This window comes from Cydia strobilella, chromosome 24 (genome assembly GCF_947568885.1).
Source record: "Cydia strobilella chromosome 24, ilCydStro3.1, whole genome shotgun sequence".
Lineage (NCBI taxonomy): Eukaryota > Metazoa > Arthropoda > Insecta > Lepidoptera > Tortricidae > Cydia > Cydia strobilella.
This window is the reverse complement of record NC_086064.1, coordinates 4,517,067-4,529,753: the sequence shown is the minus strand read 5'-3', so window position 1 is coordinate 4,529,753 and position 12,687 is coordinate 4,517,067. Positions and strand designations below refer to the sequence as shown.

At 37.7% G+C, this 12,687-nt stretch overlaps 1 protein-coding gene across 2 annotated transcripts in view; it reads right to left on the bottom strand.

The window, feature by feature from the left end:
• Positions 1-7,629: 7,629 nt before the first annotated feature.
• LOC134752111 (interleukin enhancer-binding factor 2 homolog) overlaps positions 7,630-12,687 on the bottom strand; it is a 141,756-nt gene continuing 136,698 nt past the window's right edge. The window contains exons 27-28 of one of the 2 annotated variants that reach the window (XR_010128734.1): positions 10,069-10,403; positions 7,630-10,029 (exon numbers count right to left, since the gene is read on the bottom strand). Coding sequence is in view for 1 of the 2 variants with exons in the window: in XM_063687676.1 (XP_063543746.1) it covers positions 10,239-10,403 (165 nt within the window). In the remaining variant the exon portion in view is untranslated. Of the gene's footprint in view, positions 10,404-12,687 lie in introns of both variants that reach the window. The other variant, XM_063687676.1, reaches the window with a different exon arrangement.

Below are 12,687 nucleotides of genomic sequence, written 5' to 3'. Positions count from 1 at the left end.
TAATGCATTTAAAAAAAAAACATTTATCTATATTTAAATACATTTTATCGTATTTTTATAAATCTTAATTTTTAGTTTTAAAGTGTGTCGACAGATGGCAGTGAATTTACTGGGGTTACAAAATTTACTATGACAGTACCGCTCTAGTATAAGTTACTCTATGGTCGGGCACAGTCGAGACAATCATCACAAATTTTATTCTAGTTCAGGATGAGTTCAGACAATACTATAAAAAGTGATAAATATAGGTAGGTACCTGCTACGAGGAATTTTTTTAACCAGGAATATATGATCACGCGCCATGTTGCGGAATTTCACTGGAACTAATTTTTTCATACTATATCCTCGTAAGACCCACCATATAAAGTTTTTTAATTTGAACCTTATTCTATAATTGGAACGAATTTCGTTTGTTTTACAACGCAGTGAAACAAAAGAAATGCTACTCTATTTGTTTCATCGAAAGGTTCAAATTAGATTGCAATGAATATGTACATTTAGACTCACGAGGATATGAACCTGTCATCCTATACATGAGAATGAACAGCGTTTCTTGACAATGAACATATATCTGGTCAGGCTTTAATACTTAGTTGTTGCAAATGTGGTCACTGATCATAAACGGGCTGTGAGGAAACCGCAACAATCTTAAAAAAGCCTATAGGTAGTTACTTCCTCTCATAGGTCAGATGGCAGGCGCTTTCATAAAAACTACTATCTAAACCAATTCTTATTAAAGCAGTATTAGAGCGCAGACGCAACTGAGAAAACAGAGGCTAAGGTGAGGCTAGATAAATACCTATGTGCTGAATGACGTCGATGTCGCAGTTGCAGAATTTGCGGTTTGCCGGCGCGGCGCCAACGACGATGCTCATATTCCAGCTGTTCGACAACCTGATGTAATAGCCGTACTGAAAACACTTCCTACAAACACGAAGTTTGACAGCGATTCAGGGTCGAACCAGGCCTCACAATGTATGACACTATCCCTTTCGGCTATTTAGGGTTGTCAAAATTCATTATCTGTGGTTGTGCACGCCAAGGGATATAAAGTTGTGCCAACCCTAATAATTGCTCGGAGCAATGCTGAGCCGAACGGAGCCATTTGCCCGAAAGGAGGTGTCTCCCCACTGCCACCAGTAGGCTTAGCACGAGAGCACTGTGACAGCATCTTGCACGCGAGATGAGACTGTCGATTCCTTTCTAATTAATAATCAGAAAAGGACGGCTAGTTTGACTCGCATACGGGATACTGTAGCGGCACTCTCGTGCCTACGGATTTCGATGATCTCATTCTTAGGGGCGGGGCATACGTGTCCGTCCACTACAAAATCATTAGCAAATAGATTTGTATAGAATAACGTATTAATAAGTAAACATAGATGTAGATTCCGCTTACGGCGCCGACGTAGCGGTAAGAGGAAGCGCTGGTGGTCTAGCGGTAAGAGCGTGTGACTTTCGATCCGGAGGTCGCAGGTTCAAACCACGGCTCGTACCAATGAGTTTTTCGGAACTTATGTACGAAATATCATTTGATATACCAGTCGCTTTTCGGTGAAGGAAAACATCGTGAGGAAACCGGACTGATCCTAACAAGGCCTAGTTCCCCCTCTGGGTTGGAAAGTCAGATGGCAGTCGCTTTCGTGAAAACTAGTGCCTCGTCAATTCTTAAGATTAGTTGTCAAGCGGACCCCAGGCTCCCAGGAGGCGTGGCAAAATGCCGGGATAACGCGAGGAATTAAGCTTCATAGTAAAGCCAAAAATAACAGTTATGTTTTGTAGGTCGGTCCCGTTACGGTTAAGCATTTGCCGATCATAAAAGTGCATTTTGTTAATTGCGTATAGCTGCGACCGACCGCTACGGTCTCGACTATTGTTCTCCCGCTAAGTTCCTTTAACGTTAATGTTATTAGTTTATTAGGGTGCATCTCTGTGTTTACCGCCCCGGATAGCGGCAGAGTCAAAGAAGCATTGTTTCAATTGTTTGTTTTAATGTTTTATTGTATAATTTTGCGTAGATTTAGTAATTGCGTGGGAATCTGGAACTACCGTTGAATGGGGTTGGCCGGTCGAAATAATTAGCAGATGGCGCCAGCATAGCTTGCCCTGTCAATCCCTAGAATTGTGTCAAATTTTTGTTTTTTTTAATGCCCTGGATGCTGGTTTAAGCCAAATCTCATAGAAAAAGGGGCAAGCTATGATGGCGCCATCTCTGCAAAGCTTTGACAGTTGCCAACCCCATTGTACCGTTAGCGGGAGATAGTAGAGATATAAAACGGTAAAGGATACGATTACTGAGGAGCACTCTACCACCCGCACTCGTTCGGCAAACATCAGTACTATCACGCTAGCAGAGCCCAACAGTTACTGGTTGCTCCTAGCTTACGTTTAGTTAGTTATTATAAATAAACTCTCAAGATCTCTTATTAGGAAATATTACTTCATTATCCCGTGACAATTTCCTAAACTACCATAAAAATATCCCACAATGTCCGTTCCATTACGTCATGTGTAGTGTAAAAAAAATCTCTTGTAGGTAACGTGACGTAGTGGAAACTACAATTTCCATTCAAATTTTTGAGACATGTTTTAGCATCAGGATTAATATGCTAGTGATTCTGAGCTGCAAGAACCCAAATAGATCAAGAATTCAGGATCTGTGAGAATCAGGTAATCAATATTTTTTTGGGAAAAACTGGAAAAAACTCAAATCTGTTATGGCGTTTCATTCGTTTGTAGGTACTTTTTGCACCTACTAATTACTGAAGTTAAAGAGTGTAGTGTAACTTACATATTCCAGGTCAAAGATGCTAGTTGTTATTAGCAACGCGTATTATCTAGGCTTTCTGATCTAGACATTCAGATTCATTTTGTACTTGAACATATTAGATTTTTGTGATATCAGCAGCGTTTGGCGTTCTATCAAACTTGATGAAATATGACACATGAAATTTTTTTTATTCGTCCTTCTGAACAGGCTGTCACACATTTTAATTCTAAAATTCTAAAGGCCAGAGCACACCGGCTGCTTTTCTAGACATGCTTGTGCGCTAAAATGTTGGAGCCGCGCACACACATCACGCCATCTAGACGAGCATAGGCCAAAGGTGTGGCGCCAGCATCTATTCGTGTATAACTTTTTATTGATTTCAGAGGCACATTTTTTCCTGACTTCTCTTATACGGAGTTACATATGTCTTTGTCAATAGTAACCACTCCCGTAATGGACGTGGCACCAATAAGGGGACGAATACCACAAATCCTGTCCCATCATAAAATACTGTCCCATCTTTGGTGCCGTTATAGTACAGTAGTGATAAATTGATAATCCTAGATCACCGAGTGTCTTAGCGGGATATGGTTAGCTTATATCTTTATTAAACGAACAATTCTTGTATATATATGTATATATATTACGGAGATCTCGGAAACGGCTCTAACGATTTCTTTACTTTAAGAGGCCGGTGTCGATTTTAGTCGCAAAAATGTAAAATTGATAGATTTAGTCCGTGAAATTTTACACCTTTTGTTACCTAATTGAAATAACAAGTACTGGTTTCTATTAGCACGTCCTCTTATCTTACCTTTTATCAGATCAATTTTTTGAAAACAGACTTACTAAATTAGTAATGTTTGCTTTTCTGATGGACGTTTAGGTAAACGCGCGTAAAGCACTGATTTTGTCGCTCTTATTTGTAAATTTCGTAAAGTTTGGACGGCTAAACCAGGGACCGGCCCGCTATCCCTTATCGGGGTTTTATAAGGGTATTGCATAAGGCTTAACTCACCATACCCTTTGCCAGACGAAACCCTTTGTTTTGGTTTTAAAAACCCTTATATAAAGCTACCACATTTGAGTAATCGGTAGCCCAAATACCCTTACAAAACCCTTATCATCCGCTCACCAACACCTTGCATATTGCTTATAAGGGTTAGCCTTATAAAGGGCTTCCCTTTTAGCATATAAGCGTGCTAATTTAAGTCGTCTACCTTGTTCATAAAGCACACATTACTTCGAATCCGAGCGATCGTCGGCGGCGACGGCGGCGTTCTTTGACTAGGCTAGTATTTTGTTTCCTTTTCATACACTACCGTAGATATATACTAATCCTGTCTCTTTCACGCAAAGGGAAACCTTTATAAAAACCGCTTAAAGATAAGGGTAACCCTTATTAAGAGCTAGCCTTATTTTTGGTTAGCTTTTCGGTAAGGGTTAGTCAAAGGTAAGGGTATGAATGGGCTTGCAGCTCAAAAGGGAAAGTCTTTCAATGTGTTAGCCGTGTTTAAGTGTCGCCCATTGAAAGGGTTTTATCGCGGAAAGGGTTGTCCGGTCCTTGGGCTAAACATGGTAATTTTGTATTACACATATCCTGTACTTGACGTTTATCAGACTACATTTTTATTATTATGACTTTGAAGTAGTGTAAATGAAAGTTAGACGAAATCAATTTTCTTCAGAAATTACTTCAAAACAAGTGACAATTTCTCTAAAAATCGACTTAATTTCAACGTAATTTTGATACTTAAACAATCTACAACATTTGCTGAAACTATTCTTATACATCAATTTGTATAATTTACCACCATGATTTTTTGATGAATTTTTAAAAACTGCCCCTTCTCTTCTAGCATTACCGGTGACGCACGCTCGCGACCTCATTATTAAAAGGCAAGATAAGAAGACGTGCTAATAGAAATCAATACTTGTTATTTAGATATTACGTAACAAAACGTGTATAATTTCAACGACTAAATCTATCAATTTTACATTTTTGCTCCAAAATCGTCTACGGCCTCTTAAGGGGGTTTTCGGAGGCAAAAAATCGATCTAGCCAGATCTTATCTCTGGTAAAACGCGCATTTTTGGTTTTTTATATGTTTTTGGAGGAAAGCTCGGTCTTCCAGACATTTTGTAATAAAACAAGCAAGTACAAAGTAAGTTCTTTATATCTTGGAAAGGTGTAACAATAATTTACTTTTCATTTTATATGGACAAAAAATAATAAAATTAACATTAAAAATGGCTACCTCGAGTTATTACTAACAAATAACATGTTCGACAATACTGTGGTAATCTCCGATAAAGTAATCCTTCAAAATGCACTTAATTTATGTTAAAATATTTACAAATTAAAATAACAAGTAGAAAAATGAATAGGTACATAATTCTTATTTTATTTTATTACGTCAACATTATTTTCAATTAACTTCACAGTATTTTAAGTTGGCAACTCTGTAGGAATATGATGGCTGCGTTTTTGTCGTCTATCGTGCGATGCATCACTACGATACGATAAAAGCGTGGCCACCATATGCCCGGTGTACATTTTAACAATACCAACAACCATAGACAAACATGGTGAATACCGTTTTGTAATGTTGCTTCATAATCCTCACATTTTTATATTCGCAAGAACACTCGGTACCTCTTTGTTAATACACCACCTAGTGTACCAACTAATTTAATAGGTAGCTGTTGATGTAAAAAATATATATGCGACAAACTGTGGTGACAGATGACTTAGGCCAAGGCTCCATTCGGTGCCCTTTGACATAATCGTCCAAGGCTAACACACTGCGTTAAAATAAATACCCAAAACCACAAAATGTGGAATATGGATATTTTTTTCAGAACTCAATCAACCTGATAAAAGTAAAAACATACTGGATGTTTTAAACTTTACTTTTGACGCAAACGGTTTCAAATAAAAAAAAAGACTAGCGCTTTTTAAAAAGGAAATAAACTGTTGTCTTTGGTTTCCAGTTCAGATAAAGAGTTTATGGCAGAGGAAAAAGAAAAATAAAACCTCCATAAATTAAGTAGGCACATGTGCTTAAAAAAATACACAAATACTGTACATCTAAAAAATATTTTTCTTATTAACTATGTCAGTCGAGCTTAACTGACTAAGTTTATACTGTACACAATATATACATTATGATAAAATCCTATTTAAAAAACATTTAAACTTATCTGTCGCAGCCATTTAAAAATATATGGATTAAGTATCATTCCTTCAAATGCATTTCGATTATGCTTTTCAACTCCAGTTTAAAAAATAAGACATTCGTTTGTATTAAAGGGTTTATAAAACAGGGCCCTGACTAGCTAGCATGATCGCTGGTATTTTAGGTGCCAATTAAAGGGTGTTTTGCCCTACATAAGGTGCAAATGAAATGAGTAGGTAGGTACCTAGGTACTTTGTCCGAACGCGATGACGGTACTAGTACAGAATTTTACAGATAACACGTGTGTATCACTGCGTACATTATAATTACATATGGTAAATACATGCAGTCACCATCAGATATATTGGAGCGGCCAAGGTGGTCAAAAATACCTACACAAGCACTTCAACGCCTTGACAATACCTAGAGGCGTGTTCAGATATTTGTGAGCACTTGGCCGCTTCAATATACCTTATCTAATGGAGACTGTGCATATCATACATTTCTTTATTATCGTTTTTTAGGCTAGAAAATCTTATAACTAGCCTTTGTGCTTCCTATTTTCTTTAGCATCTGATGACAATCGATATAGTTAAATAAACTTAGGTATTACAATATTTCCCTGACACGGCTAAAGAGAAACGTGGGTGATTTAGACCATTATAGACTACCTACATATTTTCTATGAAAAAGGAAGATAATTCCAAAGGGCATACTCTCCTTAAATACCGCGTAAAATCTTTACCGATATTGTAGTAGGTGTACGTTGTTTTACTTGTAGGTACTCTACTCTAAATGCTACCTAGTAAGGCATACATTTTAATCAAGGAATTATCTATCTACCATGATTTGACTAAATTCCATAAAAAAATAATGTTGTAAAACACAAGCATTTAGTAAATTTTAGTTTAAAACACGTAGCCTTTAGTAGTTATCAAAAAATTGTAAATAGGCGGATCCACACAGAACGAGAAGTCTCGTGAGGAAATTGCCGCGCGAAGCTGCTCCGTCGGTGGAGACGTGCCTCGCCAGAGGCAATGCGGCCGATGCATGTCCACAGAATAACTAATAGTACTACCGCACAGAAAATTCACTCCTTCACAAAAGCCAGATTTAGGTATAAAATTATACCTACACTCGCCGCCTGCAAGCAAAATTGAAACTTATAACCGCGCACAAACCGTGAATCTTCTTTGCGCGCCGCAGTTTTATGACCGAGCTGCGAGTGTCGGCACGGGGTTGTCACTTGACAAGTTTTTGTACCTATACCTACTGATTTATTATTTTTAAGATAAATTTGTATGAATTACAAACGTTGATTCTGTAAACATAAAATTTTTAGCCGGAGATAGTATGTCTGATTCTCACGGAAGTAGGTATGCCACAGAAGTACTTATTCCTTTGAAAATATGTCGGTCAATATAGTCCGGAATTTGAAAAAAAATGTTGTTCTGCTTCCTTGATCTTCCGTTTATTCAGACATCCGTAAACAGAACATTATCTTTTATACAGATTAGATCGCGATTTAGGTTTCGAAGCCATTGCGTATTTACAATTTTGCGCGAGCGCCACGTGACACGACTATCGTGCGAGCCGAGCGGCAGCCCACTGCCATATACCTGCCCGGGCGGTGCGCCGGCCAAATATACCTAAACTGCGCAGTGACACCCCCCTGGCATGTCTACACAGACAGAGTTGCTTCGCGCGGCAATTTCCTCGCGAGGCGGCTCGTTCTGTGCGGACTCATGTACCTAATGAAGAATCGTTTGTACGCGTCAAGGTTTAACTAAACGCTATGCACACTGTAAGTTAATCTTCTATTTTTTTTTTCTAAAAACCTACCTATTACCAACATCGTTCGTTTAGTAAGGACGTCTTCGCTTCGTTCACTTAAGTCTATGGAATTGCTTTATACAGCGTAATTTTATTTAGGCCACTTTAATTTGACTCTATTTCTTATTTTACTTTTAAGAATGTTTAAATACGAGTACCACACTTAAGATTTTTATCAAAAATTGACCAGTCTTAAAACTTTTTCGATATGATTGGATTGCTCCTATCATCACAATTATTTTCCCACTATACAAAAAAAAAGTCAGTTGTCAAATTGATTTTAACGGCTCAAGAGTCACACGAACTCGCCGCCTAAAAGCCGCTCCCATACAATCGAGTTACGCTCTCATTTTAAAACGACATGCTTTTATATTAAACTTTGCATTGGCGGAGTTTTGTATGTAAAACTTCTACTCCCGTCTAATTTATTTGTATTACAATTACTAGCAACAAACTAGTACCAGACATAGATATATGTTACTTGAATGTTAAATTTAATGTTGATTCAGTATAAATAAATAAATAAATATTATAGGACATTCTTTCACAGATTGACTAAGTCCCACAGTAAGCTCAAGAAGGCTTGTGTTGTGGGTACTTAGACAACGATATATATAAATATAAAACACCCAAGACTCTGAAACAAATATCTGTGCTCATCACACAAATAAATGCCCTTACCGGGATTCGAACCCAGGACCATCGGCTTCACAGGCAGGGTCACTACCCACTAGGCCAGACCGGTCGTCTCGTATGTCATTTTAAAATGAGAGCGTAACTTGGATTGTATGGCGGCGCGGCGGCTAGGTTCATGTGACTCACAAGGAGTCACAACTTATACATTTTTAGTTGCTAGATAGCGCGCGACAAGTTTCGGTTCCATATTCAAACATGGCTCGTAACGACTGATGTTATTTCGATACATTCTACAAGTGTAGTTTTTAAACAAAATATTGAGATTGACATCCTAACTGCCGAGAACTATAATAATCACACCTAAATCGCTTCACATCCACAATAAGCACCTTTGATTAACACACAATCAATTCCTTTTCTTTACCGAATACTTTATTGCAAAATCCACTTTAAAGCGTTCTTTTAGCGCCATAACTTATTCTTTACACCTACGTCTCCTACGAGACACAACCTTGCCCCAAGGCCCAAATTTGCGACTATGCCCCTAAAAAGACCCTTGCCTTAAACCAATTAAGTAGATATTTACTGGTTCGTTTTATAAATTTTCAGTTCATTTGGCACTTGATTTAAATATACTCCAAAAATGCTGCATTTGCACCTATTTTAAGTGGCAAACCAGATTTCTTTAGCATAAAACGTGCATGTAATAACACTAAGCATTTCCTAGGTCACGTGAAGTTGTCTTTTTATTTATTATTTGTTTTTAAAAAACGTAGGTACTAAGCCCGCTAAGCCGTAATGTTAAAAAGTCAAACCCAATTAAGAATATTTTCATCTCTTTCGCTATTAAAATAAGCTAATAGAAGCGTGTGAGTGACACTAAAGTGGCTCCACTATAGTTGTCATTTCTCACTTTCTTGGCTTCGTTGTCCTAAACGTAGGTATACTTAATTGTATCCATCAGTAGGTTGCATAACCCTTACTTTAAAACGATTAAATCAATTTTACGATATTTACGACAACAGATTCACTTACATCTTTGTAATTTATTCACATTCATTTGATATTTAGCCGCAATAAAAACCTTAACATTTAAGCACCGCACGAGATTGCAGTTTCCGAGATTCTTTTTCACTCATTTATTTATATATCTAGGGGTTCGTAGTTAGCTAGTTTTTTTGACGAAGCGCCAAGGGAACATGACTGGTATGCCTAACCTAAATTGAGCAACGTCTTACCTTTGACGCACCTTTGTAGATAGTTTTTTGACACCGTCTCTGTTACTAACCATAAATTCCAATAGATTCCTAGAGCCGATAACTAAATATGTTTCATATTTTTCACTATAAAGGCTTTATTAGTATCGTAGTTACATTCTAAGCGCGGATATTCGCACCTTCACTTTCTGGACACGGACAGTTCAAGATATTCAACCTAAAGAAAAAAGCCCCTAGATAAAAATAATAAGGCCTAGAAACCTAAACAGAGGTGACCTGTTCAAATTGAAGCAAATTTCTTGCAATTAACAAGTTAAAGAAACCTTAAATTCAAATATTATTCTAGGAAATTGTCTAAGCGTCCACTTCGTGTAACAAACAAAAATGTAAGGTCCTTGAAATAAATTAATGCCTGTTCAGCTGTATGACAAACATGATATTATTCGCTTCTATAGGTTTCGCTACGATCTTAATTAGGCCTTATTATTCTAAAGGTGCATACATTGGCAAACCACAAGGCTCATCCGTTTCATCGTATAAGTGCGTGTAGGTTTGCTATGTTCACAATAGAACATTCATTTATTTTGGTGGTTTCCACTTTCGTCAGTCGTAATGGCTGGAAGCCAGACTGGTCCGCGACGAGTGAAGCGCGGAGCTGTGTTGCGGCATGCTTGGCGGGGCCGGCGGCGGCGGCGGCGGCGGGAGACGCGCGTTTGCCGTCTGCCTCTCCTGTTCTTCCAGTTGGGCTGCAAACTCGTCTTCTAACGCCTGTTGGGAATTTGAGAAAAATAAATGTGCGTCTATGGTTTTGACGTGTAATACTTTTTTTAATGTCAATAAAAAATTTAAGCCCCTTTTTAATATAATATATAATTGTGCACAGTTTCCAAAAATTCTTATAATAAGAAACTTAACATTGACCTATGTTTAATATTCACGATTGTCGGAACTATAATAAGGTTTAGTGGACTAAGAGAAATGTGAGGATTCCCTCGCAATGTTTCTCTTAACCCATCTAAACTAATCTATTAAATTATAAGTGGTAATTAATGAAACTTCCTTGATAACTAAATAATGAAACTGGGAAACGTTAATAAACCTAATTTAAATATGCAATGTAACTAAAGTTCACCACTACATTAAAGAGGGGCTTTACTTATGTTTTTATATAAACTCAAATCACTGTACAAAATTCAAAATGCATACCAAAAACCTTGAATAGAAAAACCACTCAAACCATGCTGGATATATAAATGATTAGTAAAAGGAATCAACATACCGTAAAGGCGTATAATCCAGTTAGGTACCTTGCGCAGTAAGCTCATGCCGCATGCCGTTAGCCGGGGAGATGCTAATACATGTTGGAACCTTAGTAATTCCATTTAATTAAAAAAATAGCCGGAGGCGAAATGACAATCACGTCATATCGAAAAGAGATGATCATGTGACTTTTCGTTCGTTGTGATGACGTCATCTTGAATAAGCCGCAAAGAGCCTATTTCACCACGCTAACAATTTCATACCTATTACACATTTCTGGGTCGGTAAGTAATGACAGTACATAGCGTCAGTATTTACTTCTTGGATCAGCACTCTACTGTCAATAGGCGAGTCCACACATAAAGAACTGCCTCGTGAGGAAATTGCCGCGGGAAGCAGCTTGGTCTGTATAGACATAGCGAAATATAAGAAACAGTGGTTACTCCATACATCAGTTTTGTAACCAAAACGCGCTTTATTTCGTAGTCGACATCTAGCGTCAAGTAGCGGAACTCTCTGTACTGCTACTCGACAATAAATGTAGCGGCAAACAAAAAGTCCAATGCTCAACGATTTACAGCTAATATTATAACCAGAGTAACCGGAACTCCATTTTCAACTTCTGCTTTTAATATTTGTTCTAAATTGTTGAGCAATACACTTCGTCAGTCGCGACACATTCGACATCTAGTGTCGAGTAGCAGTAGAACAGTACTGAGAGTTCCGCTACTTGACGCTAGATGTCGACTACGAAATAAGGCGCGCGCACTGATGTATGGAGTTACCACTCTTTCTTTACTGATATTTTTCTATGATAATATGAAGTAGGGAGCTGTTACTGTTTGTATTTAATTACCAAGCAGATTTACATAAGGATAATATATTTCCCCTTAGTTTGTGCATTAACACAGGAATTCTAAGACCCATAAACTAAGGCAAAATATCAGGATTTTTGATGACTGGATTGTGAAACAGCGCTTGACCAACTAATTAGTGTAAGGGTCTGTACAGCAACATCAACTCGAGCGGCCGAATTTAAAGTATTTAAACTAAATACATATAAAGGTTGGATAGAAAATAAGTGCTTTCCTGTTGCCAGGGAGGTTTTGGGATTATACTGAGCAACTTTTACTATGGGACCAACCACGAAATCGCGAAAATAATTTTTTTTCGCGATTTCGGGGTTGGTCCCATAGTAAAAGTTGCTCAGTATAATCCCAAAACCTCCCTGGCAACGAAGGTTGTTTTAGCCACCGTGTATTGATATTGCACTAATTAATGCTAAGTAGCTTCTTGAGGTGATTGGCGTAGTTGCTTGGCGTAAAAACCTCACTTTACCTAGACGAGACAGCTGCAATTTTTTTTAATTGCTAAAAAATCCTTAAATGTTATAAACTTGGTAAAAGCAGTAAGGGCTCCATCACCAACCAAAGCGTAATAAACAGCAAAATAGTTAAGAAATGCATTTATTTACATACAATTGTAAACCGGTTAGAAACAAGCCTTAACTCTTAAAATGCAAAATTATAGATACAACTGGTAATAAGTTAACAGTTAAAATATCATCGGATTATAGTCTATACAACAAATACCTTCTAAAACTTAAGTTACTAAATGAAAACAGTTTTTGTAACACCAATACAGGGGTCTCTATTGTTTGACATAATAATTGAAAGTCATAATGTAATGATTGTCATATTATCTCTTCTTCTTCTACCTAGCGTTATCCCGGCCTTTGCCAGGGTCCGCTTTCCTGCTTGCCTTTCTCCACTTTGCTCGATCCTGGGCGTCC